The 23,572-nt window shown below is 59.1% G+C and overlaps 10 protein-coding genes and 1 non-coding gene across 11 annotated transcripts; 6 read left to right on the top strand and 5 right to left on the bottom strand.

The window, feature by feature from the left end:
* Positions 1-435: 435 nt before the first annotated feature.
* On the top strand, positions 436-2,487 carry PSEUBRA_004477 (Mitochondrial inner membrane protein Mitofilin; the record flags this gene model as incomplete). The annotated part of the gene is made up of 1 exon (XM_016438006.1): positions 436-2,487. One exon carries the CDS (start codon positions 436-438, stop codon positions 2,485-2,487), a length of 2,052 nt encoding a protein of 683 aa, XP_016291555.1.
* Positions 2,488-2,688: 201 nt separating this feature from the next.
* PSEUBRA_004476 (NADH-quinone oxidoreductase subunit E-like protein) lies at positions 2,689-3,580 on the bottom strand (the record flags this gene model as incomplete). The annotated part of the gene is made up of 2 exons (XM_016437998.1): positions 2,689-2,730; positions 2,828-3,580. The coding sequence occupies 2 exons, from the start codon at positions 3,578-3,580 to the stop codon at positions 2,689-2,691; spliced, it is 795 nt and encodes a 264-aa protein (XP_016291554.1).
* Positions 3,581-4,290: 710 nt separating this feature from the next.
* PSEUBRA_004475 (4Fe-4S binding domain protein) lies at positions 4,291-5,091 on the top strand (the record flags this gene model as incomplete). Its single annotated transcript, XM_016438008.1, has 1 exon — positions 4,291-5,091. The coding sequence occupies one exon, from the start codon at positions 4,291-4,293 to the stop codon at positions 5,089-5,091; it is 801 nt and encodes a 266-aa protein (XP_016291553.1).
* A 294-nt stretch (positions 5,092-5,385) lies between these two features.
* PSEUBRA_004474 (Ribonuclease H2, subunit B) lies at positions 5,386-6,219 on the bottom strand (the record flags this gene model as incomplete). Its single annotated transcript, XM_016438004.1, has 1 exon — positions 5,386-6,219. One exon carries the CDS (start codon positions 6,217-6,219, stop codon positions 5,386-5,388), a length of 834 nt encoding a protein of 277 aa, XP_016291552.1.
* A 270-nt stretch (positions 6,220-6,489) lies between these two features.
* PSEUBRA_004473 (FG-GAP repeat) lies at positions 6,490-8,781 on the bottom strand (the record flags this gene model as incomplete). The annotated part of the gene is made up of 1 exon (XM_016438001.1): positions 6,490-8,781. One exon carries the CDS (start codon positions 8,779-8,781, stop codon positions 6,490-6,492), a length of 2,292 nt encoding a protein of 763 aa, XP_016291551.1.
* Positions 8,782-9,261: 480 nt separating this feature from the next.
* PSEUBRA_004472 (ATPase) lies at positions 9,262-11,853 on the top strand (the record flags this gene model as incomplete). The annotated part of the gene is made up of 1 exon (XM_016438005.1): positions 9,262-11,853. One exon carries the CDS (start codon positions 9,262-9,264, stop codon positions 11,851-11,853), a length of 2,592 nt encoding a protein of 863 aa, XP_016291550.1.
* Positions 11,854-12,726: 873 nt separating this feature from the next.
* PSEUBRA_004471 (uncharacterized protein) lies at positions 12,727-15,168 on the top strand (the record flags this gene model as incomplete). Its single annotated transcript, XM_059465313.1, has 1 exon — positions 12,727-15,168. The coding sequence occupies one exon, from the start codon at positions 12,727-12,729 to the stop codon at positions 15,166-15,168; it is 2,442 nt and encodes an 813-aa protein (XP_059321525.1).
* A 560-nt stretch (positions 15,169-15,728) lies between these two features.
* Positions 15,729-16,427, top strand: PSEUBRA_004470 (uncharacterized protein; the record flags this gene model as incomplete). Its single annotated transcript, XM_059465312.1, has 1 exon — positions 15,729-16,427. The coding sequence occupies one exon, from the start codon at positions 15,729-15,731 to the stop codon at positions 16,425-16,427; it is 699 nt and encodes a 232-aa protein (XP_059321524.1).
* Positions 16,428-16,866: 439 nt separating this feature from the next.
* PSEUBRA_004469 (uncharacterized protein) lies at positions 16,867-17,679 on the top strand (the record flags this gene model as incomplete). Its single annotated transcript, XM_059465311.1, has 1 exon — positions 16,867-17,679. One exon carries the CDS (start codon positions 16,867-16,869, stop codon positions 17,677-17,679), a length of 813 nt encoding a protein of 270 aa, XP_059321523.1.
* Positions 17,680-17,945: 266 nt separating this feature from the next.
* On the bottom strand, positions 17,946-18,058 carry PSEUBRA_006515. Its single transcript has 2 exons — positions 18,021-18,058; positions 17,946-17,980 (listed from the first exon to the last, which is right to left on the bottom strand). It is a non-coding gene; the product is annotated as a tRNA-Gln (tRNA).
* Positions 18,059-18,890: 832 nt separating this feature from the next.
* PSEUBRA_004468 (putative phosphatase regulatory subunit) lies at positions 18,891-21,929 on the bottom strand (the record flags this gene model as incomplete). Its single annotated transcript, XM_016437994.1, has 1 exon — positions 18,891-21,929. One exon carries the CDS (start codon positions 21,927-21,929, stop codon positions 18,891-18,893), a length of 3,039 nt encoding a protein of 1,012 aa, XP_016291549.1.
* Positions 21,930-23,572: the final 1,643 nt, after the last annotated feature.

Raw genomic sequence — 23,572 nt, 5'->3', positions numbered from 1 at the left:
GTGACCTGACAAAGAAGATCGAGATAGAAAGAGCTACAGTATATAGGGGCGGTATCTGTGAGCACCAAAGCAAGCTTGAGACCCTCTCGGATCCGTCAAGTCGCGGCTTCTTCCGATTCGCGGTTGAATTTTTTGAGCCGGAATTCCAGTGTGTGATCGTGCGGCTGGCCTGCGACCCGATTTACGCACAGAGCTGAATCCAAAGGCAGCTGCGAGAGTTCTTCTTGATCTTGAGCACCAGCGCCTGACGGTCTCGCTCAGACCGAGCGTGGTTGGCTGTTGTTCAAGCTCGAGCTCGGCACCGTCAAGATCCTCCACAACTTCTTCCAGCCAGCACATCGTCGCATCACCCTTCCTTTTGATTCATCACTCACATCCTATCACCTTTTCCAATCGCAGCGAGGAGATTCGATCCCCTGCAACCGCAAGGTCAACATGATGAATCGTGCCGCTGCTCTGCGCAGAGCCGCCGCGCTTACGCCTTCGTCTGCCGCCCGCTCCCGCACCGTCAACGGCGCTCGTTCGTACGCTACAGCCGCCGATGGAACCTCCAGATCCGGCCTGGGCCGCTTCTTTGCCATCTCGACCGTCGGCGCTACCCTTTTCTATGGCATCTCGACCGTCGCTGCCCTCAACAATGACCGATACCACCACTTCTTCGTCGAGAGCATTCCCGGAGGAGAGCGCATCATCGACTACCTCGACACGCACGATGTCGGTCAGGAGATCAAGAACATCAACCTCGGCGGCTACGGCGACAAGGCGATCGATGTCACCAAGACTGCGTACGGCAGCGTGAGCGGTGCTGTCGAGCGTGTGCTCAACGGGGATGCTGCGCCGGCTGGGATTGACGCGCGTGATGCGCGACTCCGCGTCGCAGAGGCGCGCGACACGGTCAAGGGCGAGGCGGACAAGTTGGCGCAGAAGCTCAAGTCTGGCGCGAGCAAGGTCGAGGACGAGGCCGAGTCGGCGCTCAAGACGGTGCAGGACAAGACAACGGAGCTGGTCAACCGCGCCAAGGCGGCTGCTGAGCGCGCCGAGGCCAAGGTGCGTGGGGAAGCGGCCGAGGTCAAGCAGGATGGTCGCGGCGTGCTTCAGCGTGCGATCGACAGCGTCCAGGTCCAGACGGATATCGGGGCCAACACCAAGGCTGCTCCGACCAAGAGCGCTTCCACCGGCACGGGTCCCAAGGAGCAGGTCAAGGAGACCTACACCGGCGAGCTGCCCGTCAACCACGAGCCTCCCGTCGGCTATGCTGCTCCGCGTCTCGACCGTGGTCTCAAGGCGCCCGAGAAGCCTAACGCTCGCTTGCGTCCCGATCCCGAGGCACCCAAGCTGCCTCTGCTCGCACCTTCGATCAAGAGCCTCTCGGCTTCCGAGCCCATGATCGCCCAGCTCGCCGGCACCATCGACGAACTCACCACGTTCCTCAAAGAGACGCCTTCCTCGGGCGCCGTCGCCAAGGGCGTCATCGAAAACGCGCAGGTCGACCTCGAGCGTCTGAGCCAGCGTCTTGAAGCCATCAAGCGCCAAGAAGCCAAGCGCGTCGAGGACAGCCTTGCCGCCCAAGCCAAGCGATACGAGGCTCAGATCTCCAAGCAGTCCGAAGAAGCCGCCAACAAGCTGACGAGCCGCGAGTCGGACTGGCAAAAGTCGTTCGAGGAGGAGCGCACCAAGCAGATGTCCCAGTTCAAGGAGAAGCTCGAGAAGGAGCTGGCCACGCAGAGCGAGATCATCAACGAGCGGCTCAAGGAGGAGGTCATCGCCCAGGGGATCGAGCTGCAACGTCGATGGATGAAGGACATCAAGACCAAGGTGGAGGAGGAGCGCGGAGGACGGCTCGCAAAGCTGGACGAGTTGGCGACCGAGTTGAAGAGTCTCGAGAAGGTGAGTTTGGACAACAGCAGCGTGCTGGACGAGAACGTGTCGGTGCATACGCTGTGGACGGCGGTGCGGGCGGTGCAGCATGCGCTGGACGATGCGTCGGCGACCAAGGTGCCCTTTGCTGAGCAGCTCAGGGTGCTCAAGGGGACGTCCAAGGCGCGCGAGGATCCGGTGCTCTCCGCCGCGATCGAAGCGCTCGACGCCAGCGGCGCCGCCGACACGGGTGTCGAAAGCTTGACGACGCTCAAGCAGTGGTTCGACAACAAGGTCGGTCCGCGTCTGCGTCAGGTCTCGCTCGTGCCTTCGCCAGAAACCGCGGGCGTGCTCTCGCACCTCGCTAGCGCAGCCCTCTCGCCCATCCTCTTTCACAAAAAGGGCCTCGTCCAGGGCGAAGACGTACCCTCCGTGCTCGCAAGGGCCGAGTACTACCTCGACCGCAAGGACCTCGATTCGGCTACGAGGGAGCTGAACCAGTTGAAGGGCTGGCCAAAGCTGCTCGCGTCCGACTGGCTCGCCGCGTCGCGAAAGAGGTTGGAGGTGCAACAGGCGCTCGAGGTGGTGCAGACCGAGGCGAGCCTCGCTTCGTTGATGGTTTCCGCTTGATCCCAGAGGCGCGGCTAGAACATGTGCATATGGTCCCGATCAAAAATCTCATCCTGTCTCATGGCTTTGCGTGTGTGACGAAGGAGCCGACCGTGAGAGCATGGCGTGGTCGCAGAGCTTCAGGGCATGCCTTCTACTGTTCGGTCTGTCTGAGGTATTCGAGATTATCTAGCATGAAGGAACGACAAGATACAGACGCAATCAGGCGAAGTCGGGAACGCAGAACTTGCCTGGTCCATATGGCTGTTGCGATGCGATCGAGGAAGGGTGATAGTACGTAGAGAGAGGTTAGCAAAATGCTCGCGAGCAGACCATTCGATCGAGGCGAGTGGTGACTTACTTCTGAAGTGAGAGCGGTCCTTCCGGTGGCGGCCTCGGACGAGTGGCGACCCGACTGGGGGCCGGGCTTGACCTTCTCGCCCTTGCTCAACTTCTCGATAATGTTGACCATGCTCTCCGGGGTCAAATCCTCGTAGTAATCATCGTTGATCTGAATCATGGGTGCATTAGCGCAAGCGCCCAAGCACTCGACTTCCACCAAGGTAAACTTCTTGTCCTCGGTGGTCTGACCGGCCTTGATGCCCAACTTGCCCTCGAGGGCTTCGAGGATCTTGGTGGAGCCACAACCGCCGAGCATGCACGGCGTGGTGGTGCAGAGCTGCAAAAAGTACTTGCCTACCGGTTCGCGGTTGAACATGGTGTAGAACGTCGCCACCTCGTAGACGCGCATAGGCGGCATCTCGAGCAGCTTGGCGACGTAGTTCATGACCGAAATCGAGACCCAGCCCGAGTTCTGACGCTGCCCGAGGTCGAGCAGCGGGATGACGGCCGCCTTCTTGTACTGAGGCGGGTAGTACGAGATGATCTCTTGCGCCTGCTTGGCATTCTCAGCGTTGAACTCGAAGGGGATGTCCGGGTTGTTGTAGTCCGTATTGCGGTGCACGAAGAGCGAGTCGGAGGAGCGGACGGCCGAGGTGGTGAGCGATCGACGAGCGACGGTGCGGGAAGAACTGCCAGCGACAGCGTTGGTGCGGGCCGCTGCGGCGGCGACGGAGCGCAGAAGCGTGCGCGAGGATGTTCGGAGAGCTGCCATGTTGATGAATGGGTCGCACACCGTCGAGTTGAGAAGGGGTAGAGATGGTGTTGGTGTCAAGAACGAGGAGGTGGAGTAGCGACGAGGTTCTTTCCAAAGTCACCAGCAGCTGTCTCTCTATCTCTGCCATTACCAAATCTCGGCCTGGCAGAGGAGCGCGATTTCTTCCTTGTCAGGTGTAGGCTATTTCGGAAGCCGTGCGTCAGTGGACCAAAGATACAGGCGCTGCAAGCCTGATTTTCTGTCGAGGTATGACCAATTCGAATGGCTGTCATTGGTCGCCCTCAAAATCAATTGAGCTCGAGCGCTTGACTTGAATTCTCGTATTTCGAGATCGACGGATTTGTATTCAAAGAGGTCATGGGTTCGACGATTGCCGGTCTGCAAGCGCGACAAAGCGAGGCTGATTTCAAATCAGGGAAGAAAGCGAGCTGCTGACGCTCAGCCTCAGCCACCCATCCAGCTCGACCAGCCCAAGCCAAATTTCCGCGCGATCATTCACACCGACGATTCAAGGTCAACCCTCGTCGCCGCCGTCATCTTCTCTCCCCTCACCTCACTTCGGTCATCCCTACTCTTCTTTCAACACTGGCATCGCTCAGACAGCTCGACAAGCGGTTCATCGCACACCCGCAGGCTTTCAGCATCCTCTCCGCCTCATCCTCACCAACACCACTTCGACGATCTTGACGTCGAATTACATACCCATCATGGCCGCCTCATTGAACCGATCTCTGCTGCGTTCGGCAGTCCTCGCCAGCCGATCGTACGCTTCCTCCTCTACTGCCGCGGTCGCACCGCTCCGCTTCGCCACCGCTGCGCCATCGACAACGCTCTACAACGCGCGACTCTTCTCTTCTTCAATCGCGCGCTCGCTGGCCACACCCCAGACCGGCCCCACGCAGGTCGCCCCCTCCGCGCAGCCTCCTTCCCCAGAGATCACCCAGACGGCGACCTACGACGCGTCTGCGGAGCAGTCGCAAGTTCGTGATGCGCCTGTCTACCCAGACTACTCCGTCGGCCCTTCTGCGCTCGACAAGGCCGGCCAGCTCTTCTTCTTCACCGAGATCCTTCGCGGCATGTGGATCGTGCTGGAGAACTTCTTCCGCCCACCGTACACCATCATGTACCCGTTCGAGAAGGGACCGCTCTCGCCACGATTCCGAGGTGAGCACGCCCTCCGTCGTTACCCTACCGGTGAGGAGCGCTGCATCGCATGCAAGCTGTGCGAAGCCATCTGCCCCGCCCAGGCCATCACCATCGAGAGCGAACCCCGTGAGGACGGCGCTAGGAGGACCACCAGGTACGACATCGACATGACCAAGTGTATCTACTGCGGCTTCTGCCAAGAAGCCTGCCCGGTGGACGCCATTGTCGAGACGCAGAACACAGAGTACTCGACCGAGACCAGGGAGGAGCTGCTGTACAACAAGGAGAAGCTGTTGGCCAACGGCGACAGGGCCGAGGCGGAGATCGCGGCCAACATCTGGGCTGACCACCTGCAGCGCTGAGCGGCGACCCAAGTGGTCCGTCGTTCTTTCGTAGCATCCTTTCTTTCATCTCGAAAACTCAAGCGAGAGGCGGCTGTGATCCGCAGCAAGATTACGACGCTGTCCAGCCGCCACTGGTTGTTTTGAGTCTCTGCCTTTGTTCCACGTCATGCAATATACTTTTCGATAACAGCTCGCTGCGTGTAACGCCTGATTCCATCTTTGGCCGATTTTGACGGGTTTGCACTCACAAAGCACACGCTTACTGACCGCATTAGGAACCCCCTGTGTGTGTTGCGATTCGTTGCATTCCATTCAATCGAGACTGATGCCCAAATGCGCAAAGTACTCTGCGGCCAGCTTGGGCGGTAGATTGGTAGCGATGACTTCGGCGGCGATTCTGCTTCTCAATTTTTTAGCTTCATCGCAATCCTCTGCCTCGGTGGTGAGGTAGGGGGTGGGATCCGAATCGCTCGTCCACCTGCGTTCGAAGCTTCTGCCTAGGGTGTTGGGTGCTTGGACGAATGTAGTTCTCTCGCTGAGACGGGCGAGCTTCGTATTGAGCAGAGCAAATGTCTTCTCCTGAGACAGTCGAAAGGCTTGATCGCCTGTGGGGAGCGTTTGGGTGTCGCATACGTCCCGCATTGCCTCCTGGACGCCATCTAGGTTGCCGAAGGCCACAACGTCCGACCAGACCTCCTCCATTCCTCCTTCGGCAGCCTTGACCTCGGGCACGCTGCTCGACAACGCCTCCTTGCGGTTCGCCCACAAATCCAGCGCCACCTGCTCAAAGCAATCCTCCACAGACCGATAGCCCCCGCTTAACAGGCTCAGCAGCGAGATGAGGAGAAATCGCACATCTACGGGCGCAAGAATCTCCAGTTGACCCGAGGAGAGCACCTGGTTGAGATGCGAGAGCATCCACGAGCGGGAGTAGCGCGTATCTTGCAGTGTTGTGAGTTCGAGTAGTCCCGCGGCGGAGGAGGAGGAGGAGGGGAGGGAGAGGTAGTAGGTGGGCACGAGCGTGCGCGGGTGCGGGAGGACGAGGAAGCGACCTGATTGCGCGTGCGACGGGTGGATCAGCACGCCCGTTCGCATGGAGCGGGTCTCAGCCGTTGGTTGGGATGGTGTGGGATGTGTTGCTGTCATGCTGGCTTGTGCGTGTGGAGATGGGCAAAGGTGTGACGAGTCAGGTGCCAAGTTGGAGGTGAAGCGATACGCAAAGAAGAAGGGCGGAAAAAAGTGTTGGTCTCGAAAGGCTTCGCGCCCCGACGCGAGGTCCATTTTCATTTACACGACACGGCCACAAAAATCCAACCATCCCTGCCCACCTTTGCAGACACTCACATCAGACGAAACCAGAGCGGTGAAGATTGACTTCCGAAGCATCCAAGTCGTGAGACAGAGTGAAGATGCGGACTACAACGCATCAAAGTTGATAGCGTGAACGGCGCGTTTCCTCTCCCGCTCGTCCTCCCTCCTCTCATTGACATGCAGGACAATCACCACCACGGCCAACCCGACGATCGTGGTGATGAGCACCACCGTCACCCACGGGATCCAGTCTCCCGGATGCAAATACAGCTGCTTGGTCCAGGTTCCCGGTCCACCGCCTTCCTTCTCACTCCCCTTCCCGCCTTGCCATGGGTTGATCACCACCTGACTGTTCGGAATGACGCCTTCGAGCGCCAGGTAATGTTCCTCCTGCCGGCGCGTCGAGCCGACAAACAGACTCTCGACGTAGTTGTTCGTCCTACCCAAGCCAAAGTAGCTGTACGGAGTGAGGAGGCTGCGATAGGCGGTTTGCGGGAGCTGCCCAACCTGTTGGGCGCGTCGAACACCGTTCGGGTCCAGAACGGTGAACTTGTACGACGCCCCACCGTAGTTCGTCCCCCACGGTTGGAAGCGCGGTGCATTATCTGGCTCACACATCCCCGGACAGGCCCCGTTGAGCGTCAGGGCCTTGAGGAAGAACGAATCGTGAAAGTAGTTGTTCTGGACGAACGTGATGCGTCGGGCGGAATTGGTGCCTTCCGAAGAAGTGGGCGTGCGCTGCAGCAGAATGTCCAGCGTGCCATCCTCATCAATGTCGAGCCAGCTCGCACTACGCACGTCGCGCAGCGTCTCGAGGGCGTTGGCGCCGGCAGTGACCTTGATGAACGTCCGCCCCTCGGGTCGGTCCGGCGAGCAACCCAGACCGGCCTTCTCGCTGTTGGGCACGCGACGGCACTCGAGGTTGCGCAGGATGTGCACGCGCGTCTCGCCCGACCCCTGCGCGTTGTTGCGGCCACCCGAGGCGAGCTTGTCGGGCACGGTGACGACGAGCAGATCCGGATAGCCGTCCTTGTTGTAGTCGCCGAGGTGAAGCGCGTTGGGCAGGGCGAGGTACGAGGGCGCGAGCGGGTCGGTGAGCAGGATGCGGCTGTCGCCCGTCAGTTTGTCGATAGGCACGCGCAGCAGATTGGCATTGTCTTTGTTGATGCTAAAGTCGAGGTGGAAGTGGTCGTCGGCTACGCAGAGATCTTCTGCTTCTCTGCACTGCAGGCCGGGAGAAGCACTGGCTTGGCGAGGGGTCGTATTCGCTCTTTTCTTGTTCAACGACAGAGGCCCATAGCCGGGTCCACCACCAAAGAAACCATCGATGCGTGGCGAACAGAGTGGAATCTGATGGTTGAACGCAACATTGATGTAGCAGTTCCCACCACCTCGATCGCACGTCGGAAAGATGACGTCGATGGTGCCATCGCGATCAACATCGCCGAAGCTGAGCGCTCCTGTGCCGGGTGGAAGCTCGCCGGTGGAAGCCAGCTGGAAGCCCGATCCGTTGCCCTTCGCGTCCGGCTTGACAGCCGTCCAGATCTGGTAGGTGAGTTTGGAGCTGAAGAGGGACTCTTCGGAACAGACGAGGAAGAGGTCGGCGAGGCAGTCGCCGTTGAGATCGACAAAGGCGGAGCTGTGCGGGTTGGCGAGCTTGCATGCGGGTGCTTTGGTGGCATCGAGGAGGGGAGCAACTGTGATGTCAAAGGCGGCTGTCGTGTTGGACGAGTTGGCCAGAAGGTTGCGCCAGATCTTGAGCTCGGTTGCATCGGTGTCGGAATAGGGGATGCCGAGCAGGTCCATCTGCATATCGCCTGAAGCATCAAACGTGATGGGTTGCGCTAACGTCGATGACGGTGCAGTGAGAGGTATTGATTCGAAGCCGCTTAGGTCTACTTTGCCGAGAAAGACGTCCATGGAGAGCTGCTTCGAGGAAGAAGAAGTGCTCTGCGACATGATGAGCAGATCGAGCCTGCCATCGTAATTGACATCAGCTGCAACAACATTGCTGATCTTGTTGCCTGATGCGAGCTGAACGGATGCCGCTGGGCTGCTACTGAAAGAGAAGCTGGTGCGGTCCCACGTGTGTATGTTGGCGGTCTGCCGGGCGGAGTCGACAACGATGGCGTCTACGAATTGATCCCCATTCCAATCGCCCCAGGCTGCTATTTGGCCGTCGATGCTGTCGAGGCCTAGACTGCCCGCATTGATGAGCCCTTCGTACTTGAAGCGCTTCTCCCCGATACCGAAGAGGGCATCGACTCCGGTAGTGGCCGTAACTAGCAGCAACGCGGATGCCCAGGTGGCTCTCAGCTTGCGAGCTTTGGAGGATCGAGGTCTATGCGATCGCCTCTGTGCCGTCTTGGAGCACTCGGCTTCGCAGCTGAGCGCCATGGTGTGGAGAGAGAGCTCGTTGCTGCGTTGAGCGAGTCCCAACGTTTGGAGGATAGAGGTAAAAGACGATGCTCGAGTTGAGGTGACCTTGACACGTTCAACAGGGTCCTCTAGGGATAAGTGCGAGTCTCGAGGAGGTGGAGTAGAAAATGTGACCATGTTAGACTGTGGAGTTGTCCTTGATGGCCCATGCTCGCGCGAAATTCAAAAAGAGGTCGGATCCGTGGCTGAGCTGACCTCGTTGGCTCATCCCTGCATCATCCCTCGCCCTGTTGCGGCACGCAGGCACTCAAAATTCAGAACAACGTCAGATCGACACCGAGCAGCAAGCAGAGAGAAAGAAGCCTGGCAGCAGGCGCGGTCAGACCTCATTCGACAATTCGCCATCAGCCATCGTCGTCGTCCACCCTCTTCCACCTCAATCGCCCAACCCCCACCTTTGCTTGGTATACCTCTGTATACCTTCAAAGATACTTCACCATGCCGGAGGAGGAGAGCCTGTTCAGATCAGCGACCATGTCGCTGATCCAGCTCTACGTTCCCACCGAAACCGCTCACGCTACCGTGCAGGAGCTCGGTGAGCTGGGCAACGTCATGTTCAAGGATCTCAACCCGGACGTATCTCCATTCCAACGCTCTTTCGTCACCGACATTCGACGACTCGATGAGATGGAGAGGCGCATTCGCTTCCTCTACGCTCAGATGGAGAAGGAAGGCGTCCCAGTCCGTCCTCTCGAAAGCGCCCTTCCTTTCATCAGCCTCGGTTCGGGTCCTGACGGTCGTCGTGGCGCTCAGCTCATGGACGAGCTCCAAGTCAAGCTGCGCGAGCACGAGGAGCGTCTTGGCCAGATGAACGGCTCCTACGAAACACTTCAGAAACGCTTGCAAGAGCTCGAGGAGGCCAAGCACGTCCTCCGAGAGACCGCCGTCTTCTTCGACCAGGCAGAAGGACGCCAGGACAACCGCGCTTCTCTCGACGACGACCATGCTCCTCTTCTGGACGACATGGAGTCCGGTGCTTACCACACCACTCGCGGCGGCGAAGACAGCGGCTACGGAACATTCGACCTCGAGTTCGTCGCCGGCACCATCGACCGCAGTAAAATGGCCATCTTTGAGCGCATCCTCTGGCGAGTTCTCCGTGGAAACCTGTACATGAACTATGCCGAGATCGACGAGGCCTTCGACGACCCGACCAAGGAAGAGCCCGTCCGCAAGAACGTGTTCATCATCTTTGCTCACGGCTCCGAGCTCCTTGCCAAGATTCGAAAGATCAGCGAGAGCATGGGTGGCACCCTCTACCCCATCGACAGCAACGCCGACCGCCGCGAGGAGAGCCTCCGGGAGGTCCTCAGCCGTATCGAGGATCTCAACAACGTCCTCTACTCCACCAGCGCCACCCGACGCACCGAGCTCGTCAAGATCGCCGAAGTGCTCAGCGCGTGGGAGGATGTCGTGCGCAAGGAGAAGCTCATCTACTCGACGCTCAACATGTTCCTCTTTGACAGCCGTCGCAAGACGCTCGTCGCCGAAGGATGGTGCCCTACCAGCGATCTCGGTCAGATCCAGCTGGCCCTTCGTCGCGCCAACGAGAACGCCGGCACCAGCGCCCCCGCTGTGCTGCAGGAGCTTCGCACCAACAAGATGCCCCCCACCTTCCAGCGATCCAACAAGTACACCGAGGCAATCCAGTCCGTCGGTGACAGCTACGGTATCGCCAAATACAAGGAGGTCAACCCGGGTCTCTTCAACTTGATCCTCCTTCCCTTCCTCTTTGCCGTCATGTTCGGAGACGTCTTCCACGCCTTCCTCATGACGCTGGCTGCCACCACCATGTGCGTGTTCGAACGCAAGCTCGCCAAGGTCGACAACGAGATCTTCACCATGTTCTTTTACGGTCGCTACATGATGCTGCTCATGGGTGTCTTTTCCATGTTCACCGGTTTCCTCTACAACGATATCGGAAGCAAGAGCATGCATCTCTTCCACACGGGTTGGGATTGGCCGCACAAAGAGGGCACCATCGAGGCGGTCCCGAACGGCAACGTCTACGCCATCGGTATCGATCCCACCTGGCACGGTGCCGACAACGCGCTCGTCTTCACCAACTCGCTCAAGATGAAGATGTCCGTCATCCTCGGTGTCTTCCACATGACGCTCGCCATTCTCCTCAACGTGCCCAACTTCCTCCGCTTTGGTCAAAAGTGGAAGATCTGGTCCGAGATTGTGCCGCAGATGCTCTTCATGCAGTCGCTGTTCGGCTACCTCGTCTTCGCCATCGTCTACAAGTGGTCCATCGACTGGTATGAGACGGATGCCAATGGCACCGTCTTCCGTAACAACCCGCCTGGCTTGCTCAACATGCTCATCTACATGTTTCTCAAGCCCGGCTCCGTCGACCCCAAGACCGAGCTCTACCCGGGTCAGGCCATGGTCCAGACGGTGCTGCTTGGCATCGCATTCATCTGTGTCCCTTGGATGCTCGTCGTCACTCCGTACATCGAGTGGAAGGAGCACCAGAAGACCAAGGGGCAGGGCTACCGCGCCATTGGTGGTCGCGGCGATGGCTCGCGAGGTCTTTCGCTCGGTGACGAGGACGATGACAACGAGGAGGAGGACGACGACAACGAGACCAACCGTCTCGCACGCACCCAGCGCGACAACGGTCACGGCAATGGCGGCGGCCACGGCGATGGCGAGATGGAGGAGGAGCACGAGTTCAACATCGGCGAGGTCGTGATTCACCAGGTCATCCACACCATCGAGTTCTGCCTTGGATGCATCTCCAACACGGCCTCATACCTGCGTCTCTGGGCTCTGTCGCTGGCCCACGCCCAGCTCTCCGAGGTGCTGTGGACCATGACCATCCAGAACGCCTTTGGCAAGACGGGGGTTGTCGGTGCCATCATCACGGTCTTCGCCTTTGGCCTGTGGTTCTGCCTGTCCATTGCCATTCTGTGCTGTATGGAGGGTCTCAGTTCGCTGTTGCACGCCATTCGTCTCGCCTGGGTCGAATTCGGAAGCAAGTTCTACCAGGCCGGTGGTTACCAGTTCGAGCCGCTCAAATTCTGAGCTCGTCGAATTGCCGGAATTCTCTGTAGGTTCACTAGATAGAATGCCGAAGGATCTGTTTGTCTACCTTCTCCTCTGTTCCGACTGCTCAATCGAAGCTCTTGGATCCTATTGCTATTTGACCGAGGATTCCTTCAAAAAGACCGAGATGATCTTGCCCACCACAGCTAAGCACCGACGCCGAGGCTTGGCGCATGTCAATGAGTTGACCTTGACCCCTGGTGATACTCGACGTCGAGCCTTGGCAAGTGTGTTTGCTCATTTGCTGCTTTCGTCGAATCAACGGGAATCCTGCGCCAGTTGGTGGGCTCGTCTGAGACGCTCTCCGGCGCGGTTCCGGCGTTTTGGGAGGTCGATGGGATGAAGAACGCACTCGACGTCGAGCTGGTCCGAACTGTTGGATGGGATCAAACGTGGCATCCACCGAAAAGGCTCCGTGTTGGTTGACACATCAACGCCGCCACTTCATCATCGCTTCGCCTCGATCGCCCCACACAACATCAGTTGAATCTTCATTTGGACGGAACCGCGGCCGTGCTGATCGCCGGTGGAGCTGCTGCAATGTGGGCGGACATCATTTAGACCAAAGCAAACAAGTTCGCCCAATGGGTTCAGAATACGCCAGCTGACAATGCTTCTGCGCCTATCACACCCTCTGAACCTTCCATAGTCATTGCACAACGGTCTCAGGGCTGGCTCCCTGGTCGGCAAAAGCAGGAATCGGAAAGTATATATGGGAGGGACAGCAGCTCGAGTTTCTCAAAGACCACCATCATCGCTACACATAGCACACCACACTCCTTCGATCCTCATCCACTCTGTCCATAACAGCACACTCCTTTGCTTGCAAAGCTTCCTCTTCTCCCATCCGCCATGCAGGTCACTAGCGGTTCCGGCCACCAGCGGCCCTGGTGGTTGGCCTTCGGCCTGCTGGCCTTTCTCTTCGTCTCCAACTTTGCCTCCGCCGCTTCCGTCTCCCAGGTCGTCCGAAGGGGCAGCGAATGGACGGAGCACCCTTCGCTTCCCTACGCGGGTGAAGGCTTCGCGCTCCACAAAGGACCCCGAGGTCCACAGATCTTGGTCCATCGCTTCCTGCCCTACGACGACATTGCCGTGATCCCCAACACGATCCAGTCCTTCCGAGCCGAGGAGCAGAAGCAGATCTTCAAGGCCATCCCTGCCCTCAAGCCCCTCCAGAAGAACGGATGGAGCTGGAATCGCCTCGCGGACAAGCCCGTCGTGGGACAGCACTTTGACGATCCCGCCGGTATCTACACGCTTCCGAACCGCAAGCCCCACACCGTCCGGGTGAGGAGCAAGGGCGGTCGCTTCGAATTCAACTATCTCGGCAAGAGCGCACTCGGACTCGAGACGCGCAAGTGGTCGCCGTTCGAGGAGCTGCCGGAGCACATGCAGAAGTTTTTGCGCAGGTACGCCCAGTCGGACCGTAGTGTGCCTTGGATGTCGGTCCTCCGTTCTTCGGTGCGCAAGAGGTCTCTGGATGAGGCCGCCGAGCTGCACAAGCGGGCTCCTGGCCAAGCCGAGACGACCATCTCCTATCCCGGCAAGAAGTTCATCGTCACCCGCGTTTCGAACGATCCACGCACCCCTTACCGGATCAGCGTCCTCACTGAAGACGCGCGCAACATTGTCGGCACGAGCAAGTGGTCCGATCTGCCGTCCTCGCTCCAGACGCGCCTCTCGCGACAAGTGCCCAACCTCGGCGTGTTCGCATCGTCCAACGCGCCCGCAAGCGACGCTAGCCGCTGGCAGATCAAGCTCGGTTCGCACGCTTTCGACGACGAGGCCGTGTACGCGCACCCGGACTACCCGCCCGAGCTCCTCCAGGTGGTGCGCCTTCCGTCGGGCAAGGTCGTGTTCCAGCGCAACTTTGGCCAGATGCTCAAGTTCTCGCAGCTGCCGCAACATCTGCGTGCCTACATGGAGAGCCAGCCTAGCTTGAGGGGCATGTTGGCCGATGCGATCGAGACGACCACCCGGACCGGTTTGCCGCAGCGTGGAGCCCGGTTCTTCAAGCGCGCTCCCCCCGAGTATCTGCAGACGGTCCAGTACCCAGGCAAGAAGGTCGTCATCACTCGCGACCCCAACGATCCCCTCACGTCCTACCGGCTCAACTTTCTCAACGAAGACGCGCGCTCCCTCTCCGACTATCGCAAATGGTCTCAGCTGTCCGAGTCGCTCCAGAGCCGTCTGTTTCAGCAAGCGCCCAACATGGGCACATTTGCCTCTTCCCATCTCCCCGAAAGCGAGGCCTCGCGTCTGGACGTCAAGCTAGGCAGTCACCTCTTCGACACCGAAAACGCGTACGTCCACCCCGAGTTCCCACCCGAGACGATCCAGGTGCTGCGCAAGTCCTCCGGCAAGGTGGTGTTCTCGCGCGCCTCTGGCGAGCTGGTCAAGTTCTCGCAGCTACCGGGGCACCTGCGATCCTACCTTCGCAGTCAGCCTGGCATTGAGGCGATCTTGGCAGACGCGGGGCGCACGACCAAGAAGTTCGGATTCCCTCTGCGCAGCTTCCGCTTCTTCAAGCGTGCTCCTCTCGAGACGCTGCACACGGTCGAGTACGTCCACGCTGGTTTCCCCGCAGAGACCATCCAGATCCTGCGCAAGTCGTCGGGCAAGATCGTCTTCCAGCGCGGATCGGAGAATGCGGTCAAGTTCGCGGAGCTGCCTGCGCACCTGAAGGCCTATCTGCACAGTCAACCTGCGCTGTCGGGCGCGTTGGCCGAGGCGACGCGGGGCACGAACAAGCAAGGGTTCTCGCATAACACCGCTCGTGGCTTCCGCTTCTTCAAGCGCGCTCCTCCAACGCCGACGATGGACCATCCCCTGCACACAATCCCGTACCACGGCGAGCGCATCACGCTCACCCAGGGCCGCGATGGCAAGTACGTCTTCAATTTCGTCCGTCTGCGTAGCGATGGCGTCCCCGACAAGCTCTATCGCACGACCCGGTGGAGCGCGCTTCCCTCGGAGATTCGTCAGCACTTTGAAGGCATCCCCGGTGTCAAGATCGTGGCTAAGAGCACCATGTCGCCTGGGTACGCTAGGACGCTGCCTGTGATGGTCGCCGATGAGCCATTCGATTTGACTCAGGCGTTCCACCACCCGGAGCGGAAGGCGGAGACGATCAGCGTCTGGCCCACCGATCAGGGGATCATGTTCCAGCGCCAGACCGCCACGCGCGTCCACGGTCTGCAGCCCCTCGAAAGCTTGCCCGAGCACCTCCAGACGTATCTCCGGGCCGAACCGAGTTTGCAGAATGTTTTGGGCTGGGGCCGAAGGCTCCCGTGAAGGGCTGCAGCTTTCATAGGCCAGCTCAATTCCCAACGTCTTCTTGACATCCTTGTCGGTTTTCCGTTCTGCTCCTTTCCCCCTCTCTTCCTATAATCTCCTCTAATCTTGCCTGTCACTTGCGCATCGTCACAGATCGCAGTTCCACAGCTTTTTCCCTCTCTCTCTCTCTCCCCTCTCAAAATGTTTTCATTTCAATTACATTTTCATTCCCCCCTCATCTTGCCGTTGCCAGCTGTGTATCGAGGAGCGCTGCTGCATTGTCTTCGACTACGAAGACACGTGGGCGATGAAGCAGCGATGAGCTGTGCGTGACGCTTCGAATGGTGCGTGATGAGCTGTGCGTGACGCTTTGGATGGTGCGTGGGTGGTTGATTGTGACTTGCTGACGAGTAAGTGGGGCGAAAGGGTATGAAGTGTTGAAACCAGGTGGGCTGGTCGGGGTCGATCATCTGAGAGCGGGAAGAAGAGACTCTTCGTGATGTTTCACCACCACTCTGTCCCGGCAAGTGATTGCCCTGTTTCCAACTCTGCTCAGCAACATCCGCTTCCTCAACAAGATGCCGCCACCTCAGCACACGCCTTCGATCACGCGGCTGGATCTGCTTGACTCGCTGTCCGACTACGACCCTTATCGCTACGGTGAAAGCTTCTCCCGACTGATCCAGGAGGCGGGGCTGAGCGAAATGGAATACTGGTATGTGCGCCAGCTGGTGGTTCTGTCTGTAAACCACGAGGCGAGCCGCGACACTATCCTGTCCTTCCTATCAAACGGAGGCGGCACGACATATCCGGAAGCGGTTCGGGTCAAGGTGCGGGACTTCATCCTGAATCGCACCGTCCAGCATGCGCTCGAGTGTACGGACGGCTCGAGGATCGCCATCCCGCACGTTCTAGTTAGCCAAGCGAGCTTCGACATCATGCACTCCGTAAGCCTTCACCCGGGCAACGCGCGGACCGTGGAAGGTATCCTCTCCCGACCCACGGCCGTGCAGATTAAGCTCGATGACGCCCTTCACGCTCGTGCTAAGCACCACCATCGTCAGTTCTGGCTCACCGTCAACGCGGGTAGACCCTCCAAGGCTGGGAAAGACAAGTGGGAGAGGCTGTACACCGCCCAAGTCGCCGAGCGCCAACCGCTCATTTACGTCACGCGCGGCCAACAGGGCGCACAGGAATACCTTCCGCACAAGCAGACCTACACTCAGCAGGACCTCGAAATGTACATCCGCCTCGTGACTACGTCTGAAGGCGTGTAAGATGCGCCCCCCTCCCTCCTCTTGCATCCCTCAATCTTGCCTGTCGCTTGCGCATCGTCATAGATCGCAAATCCTCAGTTTCTCTCCCTCCCTGTAAGGCTTCCTCATTTCAATTCCATTCTTTTTCCTCCTCATTCTGTTATGCGCTGTCTCCGGCTGTGCGTCATGTGAAGAACTTTGCAGCAATGGGTTCAACATTTGCGCTTCGCAGGTGGGACGTTCATCTTGTGCGACTGTCTGGGTGTGACTTGTGAGCGAGTGAGTGGGATGCAACATTGGTCGAGTCGGTGGGACGGCCGTTCGATGTGACTCGGCTTGAAATGAAAGCTGATGCCTCGAGGTGCAATATACAAGCGCCTTCGAGCCATCACAAGCATTTGCTTCAGCGCCATCATCTGCCGCAGATCACAACCATAACCATCAAGAAGGACACACCAAAATGCCTCTCCTCAACCTAGACGGCCTCAACCTAGACGGCCTAAATCTATACGGCCAAAACCTATGCGGCCTGAATCTAGACGGCCTAGACCTAGACGCCCTAAAAGAGCTGGTGACTTTGTTGGACGATGATTGGCGCAGGATGTGCCTCAGACCCGCGTCCCGCGTGGCTTGGTTCGATTCCTACAACCCTGAACGGGCCCTCGTCGTCCTTCACTACCTCTGGAGAGATTTAAGCCCCTTGGAGCGACTGCTGGTGGTGCATTTCGCGTCGGTCATGACGAGCAGAATCGAGATCCTCGCATCGATCGACCATGGAGCTTCTCTCGAGCATGGTCACCCCACGCGGCAGCAGCTATACCACATCAAGCGATTCTTCCAGGACAAGACTGTACAGGATTGCGTCGACAATGCGAGAATCGACGTTATTCCCCTCGCCCACATTCCACCCGCCTTTGCCGGATTGGCCATCGCGTTCAAGCTCTATTCGGCGGGACCAGCACTGCGTACAATCGACGACATCCTCTCCTGCCCCATGACAGCGCAGCTCAAGCTCAACAGCTCCCTAAAGCACAAGGCCAGGCAGTCGCACAGAGCCTTCTGGCTAGCAAACATCCCGAATTGCGACGAGGTGGTGCTCAACAAGTGGCGCAGATTATACGACGCACACGCAGCCGACCAATTCCCCCTCGTCTACTATGACAACGGCAAGATGAAGCAGTTTCTACCCGACAAAAAGGCCTACTCTATCGCAGACCTCAAGGAGTACATCCGCTTGATCAACCAGAGTAATTCCGAAGCTGCATCCTCCTAAGACACCCAGCCGTCACGCTCCAACCATCTCTCTTTCTATGTGCGGTAGTTCTCAACGTAGCTCGCTTCCAAGAATGTGCCCGAACAAAAGAGTTCGCTCGATCGAAAATGTGTGTGACTGTTTCAGAACCGCGCGATCATCTGTGGCTTTGAGAGAGGCGCCATCCTTGACGATGCTCCCACTTGATCCTCTACAAAAGTATGACGTTGCAGAAAAAGAAAAGGCTGGCAAAAAGTATCTGTACCTGAGAAGAGCACAAAAAGATGAGGTCGTACTGGGATTCGAACCCAGGGCAAGAGAAATTCGTACTATCAGGAACCCGCGCTGGGGCAGATCGCAAGTCAGAATCTCCTAAGTTAACCAACTACTCCATACAACCGGTTGATGTTCGCCTCCGTCATCATAGCAAATATATTTCGCCAGCTACGGTGCGTGAGGTTCGGGAGAGTCGGTGTGAAAGGGGTTCATCGACCCAGATGCTGACGGTGCGAATTGACAGTCCGACCATCAGACTACTCTTAGCGTCCCGCGTCCGTCGCTTTGTCTGTCAACGTTGAGCACGGTTCTCGCTCGCTTGGTCACTCGCTTGCCGTGTCGGAGTCGAACCGACGATTGCGGGGTAGACTGCCCTGTTCATGCCGTTCTCCGACCCTCGCAGCGTCATTGCACCGCGGTGAGGAGGGGTTCGTCTCGATCGTCAGACAGGGGTCAAAGGCGGGGTGTCAATGCTTCCCCGCAATTGGCCATCCGGGTTGAGCTGGCAGGTCGTGCGGACGGTCGTGTGGTGCGGGCCTCGCTTACGGCATGTGCTCTTCCGCTCGGCCTAAGCCCAAAGCGAGCAGCCAAAGCCGCCCAAGATCTGCTTCAAACACTCAGCGCGCACGGCTCATCCTCTACCCCTGGCCGCGCTGACCACCTAGGCAGGCACGCTCACACACGCAACAAAGAGACGAGAAATGCATTGGATTGGGGAGTGCCTGCAGCGGCTTGCGAGAACGGTCTTGGTGAATGCTAAGAAGATGATAATCTGATACGTGCTAGGGGAGAATGTTGTAATGCGACGGAACGGATTCGCTGAGTGTATGTATCGCTCCGTTGCCCTTTACGGGGTCGTAGTGTACAGTGAACGGAAGGGCATGCGCGGTCTGCCCAAGTCATCGAGTCGTGCAGAGGGTCGTACTCGCAGCTAGCGAGCGCTCGTACGAGGGAAATCAATAGGCACCGCCAGCGCGGGCAATGGGAGTCGAGCGACCCGAGGTAGAGGTGGGTGTGTGCGGGGTCTGCGGCATCAGAGCAGAGGCCTCAGGGCTGGCTTGCGGCACCTGATTGTCGCTGTTCCAGCAGTAGCGCGCCACGAGTTCGTTGAAACTCGTCAGGTTCGAAGGGCGCATGAATTCCTCATCCGGCGTCGCCAACTCGGAAGACGGGGAGAGCGTCGTGGAAGACAGCGCGGACGACGAGTATCCGTGCTGTTCCGCATCGTCTCCGGCAGCGTACGAGCTGGGCCTCTGATCGGCTCGGAGGAAGCGGTACGACGACGAGCTGCCAACATTGCCAAGGTTGTCCAGGCTGTCGGCCAGGGTCGACAAGGACGATTTGCCGTTGGCGTCGACCATCGCCGTAGAGTCCGAGTCGATCGAGCTCGCCGAGAGCGGAGGCGAGAACGGGTTGGGCGAGTTGGTCATCGAGTTGGGCGACGCCTGGCTGCCGTCGGGCGTGTAGTCTTCGAGCACAAGGCCATCGCTCTTGACGGCGATCCTCGAAGAAGAAAAGCCGAGTGGCGAGGGCGGAGTGCCCGACCTAGAGCCGTTCGCGGAGCCGGAACCAGATGCCGAACCGGAACCGAGGCCATTGTGGAGCTCTTCGTCCCACGCGCCAAAGCTCTGCATGTTGCGGCTGGGCGGGAACGAGTGGTAGCGCGCCGAGGCCGAGGGCGAGGGAGAGACGGGCACGTCAGGGCTGAAAAGGCCTGCGGTGCCCACCTGCGGCACCTGAAGCAGGGAGCCGCTGGGCGAGCTCGTGTTGGAGCTGCTGACGACAGGGTGCTCGACCACCATCTCGCCCAAACCGGGGCTGAGCATGCCGAGACGACCAAACTTGGGAACAAGCTCGGCGGCACTCCTGGGCGTCGATCCATCCGGCGAGGGCGTGGCTGCACTGACAACAAACGAGGATCGCATCGGGCTCGTAGCGGCAACTGCTGCTGGTCGCGCCGAGAAGTAGTCGAGCGCGGCGGCGCGTCCCGCTTCGGTCTTTCGACTGCCACTGGTAGGGTCGCGAAGCGAGGCGCCAAAGTCGTACCTTGCCGACCACATGGAAGGCGAGCCGGGCTTGCCAGCTCCACCGGGCGACACGGGAGGCGAGCGACGCTTGGCGAGCTCGGTGATGAAATCGGCAGAGGCAGGAGCCTTGTCGGCCTCCTCTTCGTCGGAACGAAGGCGTTCGAGCTCCTGCTTGAGCCTCTCCATGGCATGGTCGCGCGTGGCTTTCTGGCCGTAGACACCGGTCCTGCGACCCATCTCGATGATGGATGAGGTGGCGGAGGGGCCCATGGAGCCGAGGGTATATCGTCTTGGCGCCGTGTTGCCAAACGACGAGGGCGAAGCACGCGGAGCGTCGGTCGAAGAAGGGGGCATGCGTGTCGCCTCGGCGGGCTGCACAGGGCGCTTGCGGAAGTCCAGCTGGTAGTTGCCGTCGTCGTTGTTGTCCCAAATCTCGCGGCCACCGGTGGTGTAGCGCAGGCACAGGAAGATGGTCTTGGTCTCGTTGAGACCAGCGCCGCGAGGCCAATTGAGCACCTCGTTAAGCTTGATGGAGAAGACGAAGCGGTCGGCAGCGCCCTCCTTGATGCTCTCCGAGTACTCGGCTGACACCTCGTTGACAGTGGCCCAGTGGTCGAGCGTGAAGCGAACAGCGACCCACTTTTCGAAGCTGAGGTTCTTGACTTGGACGGTACCGCGAACGGATCGCAAGTCGTCCGAGAGGTAGATGCGCTCGAGGAAGATGTCCTTGTCGAGCGAGAGCTTGGCGGACGAGGGGAAGTTGGGTAGGCGGAGCACAAGCTGCTCGTCGGCTTCGAGAGCTTCAGGGGTGGTGGGGTTGACAGGACTTCGGTGACCGGCTTGTCGGCCGGAACCACCTCCGCGACGGGAACCGAACCAGGGATAGTCTCGTTCCTCCTCGGTCTCGGTTTCGGTGTGCTCCGGACTGGCCTCGCGCGACACGGCTTGGGGACGTCCTTTCGTCTTGAAGATCTTGATGTGCTCGAGTTGCGTGTCAAAGTGGACAGTCTTCATCGCGCTGGGGGTGGTGGGCACCGACTTGGCACCGTACGATGGATTGGAGAAGGTCGCTGCGCTTGCTGAGCGGGGTACAATGTAGCTGCCAGAGTACTGCTTGAGAGACGACTTGACGGGCTCTCCCGACTTTTTGCGAACAAGTTCCGAGCTGGCGGACGCGGTGGACGAGATGGAAGAGCGATCGCCGGCGGGCGACGGCAAGCAGTGCAGGTCCAGGCTGAGGCCGCCGAGAACTTCAGGGCCAGGGCTGTTGGCTTTGAGCGCCAGCGCCTTTCTGGAGGCCGGGTGGATGGGAGCAACGCCGTTCTGATTTGCGGCCATACTGAGGCGCGTCTTTGGGCTGGGGAAGGCCAGTCGGTTGTCAGGCGGCGTCGAGAGATCTGCCTCGCTCGCTGTGCGTGCCGAGGAAGCCTCGCTGGAGGGCGGGCTGGGTGTGTGGGCGCTTTCGCGAGGGACCGAAGGGAAGGCTGGGGTGAGCCTCATCATCTTGGCGCGACGCTTGGCTGCTTGAACATTCTGGATCTGCTGGATGGCATCCCGCTCCGCCTCCAAGTCCTTCTGCTCTTGGGCCGAGACGAAAGCCTGACGCTCGCGATAGCGGCCCTCGAAGAAGCTGCGCCCTGTTGTCCAGAGGCGAGAGTCTGAGGCCACCCCGCGAACGTGGTTCTTGGGTCGCGTCGGTACCGGCTGTGCGAGGTTGTGTGATGTCGCGCCCGAGGAAGTGCTGGCGATGGGCGAAGACTGGTCGTGGCTGTCGGTGGTGCTGTTGGTCATGCTGCCACGGCTCTCGGCAAACAGAGCCGTGTTGGCGTGTGAGGACGAGAGCGTCATGGCGTCGAAGTGGTCTTTGGCTGGTGGGCCGGGGACCAGCGTCGAGTAAGAAACGTGAGCGTGTTGAGATCGAAGGTCAGGGACGCGGTCGAAGGACTGGTAGGGCGCGCTGACTAGCATAACGTGATGGATGTGCAGTCGTCGGTGGGCGAGCTAGGTGTTTCAACTCGGACGAGGATGTAGTCACGAAGCTTGCTGCATGGAAGCGTCGATGGTATGGGTTGGTCGTGGAGAACAGCTGGGTCGAGAAGAGGAAGTGACAAGCTGTGCTGGCGTACGTGGGGCCGTCGAAGGTGTACAAGGCGCGCTATCAATGACGACTGGGGGTGCGAGGTAGGACAGGTCGCGAGAGAGGTGGGTGAATGACGAATAAGACTCTGTTGGTGGACGAGAAGAGGGGAGTCTCGATGGTTGTCGGAGCCAAGCAAGGACGAACTAGATGATGAGCGGTTGGCAGGCTCAACTGATCCAGATTCGGAAACGAGGAATGTGCAGAGAGAAGGGACCGACGACAATGGGATCGTCGGAATGGGTGGCTGAACGAACAAACAGAAAGAAAGGAAAGCTACGAGAGATGAGGAGGACGGACCGTTTGATGGGGTTGGTTGAAGCTGGTGGTCTCGTCGTCTAGGCCAGCACAGAAGACCCTCTCTCCCTGCCAAAAAAAATGGTGGGGGAGGAAGCGCAGTCACTGTGTGCGTGTGCTTGCGAATTCGCACCCAAGCTTGGGGGAGGGGAATGCGGCACGCTGTGCAGCTCGATAGGGAGCAGCGAACCGAGGAGGGGCACCCAGAATGCGTGTGTGCGATGCGATACAGCTGGTGAGCACCGGGGTTGAAGCTGCGCTGTGCTATTATTGGCGCTGCCAAGGCCGAGTCCTGGGTGCGACAAGGGGGAAGAGGGAAGGGGGCAGATGTAAGCGATGCAATTGGCAGAGGCGAGGTGAATTGAAGAATGGCTGCGAGTCGGCCAGCCAGGCAGACCCTCGAGCCGCCGTGAGAAGCGTAGGACGCCGTGAGCACACGAGCAGCAGCAACAGCAGCAACGGTACTATGCCGGTGCAAAGTGGGATCGACGAGTGTGGGGACGGCAGCAGCAGCCGTGAGTAGAAGAGGATACGGCTGAGCAGCAGCGGTAAGATCGATCGATACCTGCTGTACAAAAGAATCAGACACCGCGCAGAAGCCCGTGGCTTTGCGAAAAAGTTGGGAAGAGGCAAGACAGACAGGCACACGCGCCTCTTTGGCTTGAACGCCAGCGCAACACACGGTGTCCGCGGGGTGTAAGGGGGACGGCGTGGTGAAACAAGAAGCAGCACGGCGCGATTGTCGGCGCGCAACAAAGGAATATCAGCCCAGGAGCGAGCGTGTGTGTGTGACAGCTGAGGAAAGATAGCGGCAGAGGAGCAGCAGAAACTGACTTTGATCGATCGATTTCCGCCTCGTTTGATGATGGCGAATTGCAGCCATTTCGACTGAGTTCAGACGGAGACAGATATCGAATTTTTGCGGTTTTTATTTGAGCATTAAATTTGCATAGCCAGCTCAGCAGGTCACGACGGCTGGCAAAGGCGCGATATGGCGACGCACGCTCGCACACAAAAATAAGACCCCGTCTAGCGCCCTGGCTTGAGGAACGGAATTTGATTTATTCGAACAGAAAAAAAGCGCGCCTCGGCGGGCGGCAGACCCAGCCCGCCAAGGGAGACTCGGGGTCAGCGTAAGCGAGTGCGAGCCGGTTGACTTGCTCCGTGCAGTCGCAAC

Source organism: Kalmanozyma brasiliensis (assembly GCF_000497045.1).
Source record: "Kalmanozyma brasiliensis GHG001 unplaced genomic scaffold PSEUBRA_SCAF3, whole genome shotgun sequence".
In the NCBI taxonomy this organism is placed as follows: domain Eukaryota; kingdom Fungi; phylum Basidiomycota; class Ustilaginomycetes; order Ustilaginales; genus Kalmanozyma; species Kalmanozyma brasiliensis.
This window is presented reverse-complemented; position numbering and strand designations above follow the sequence as displayed.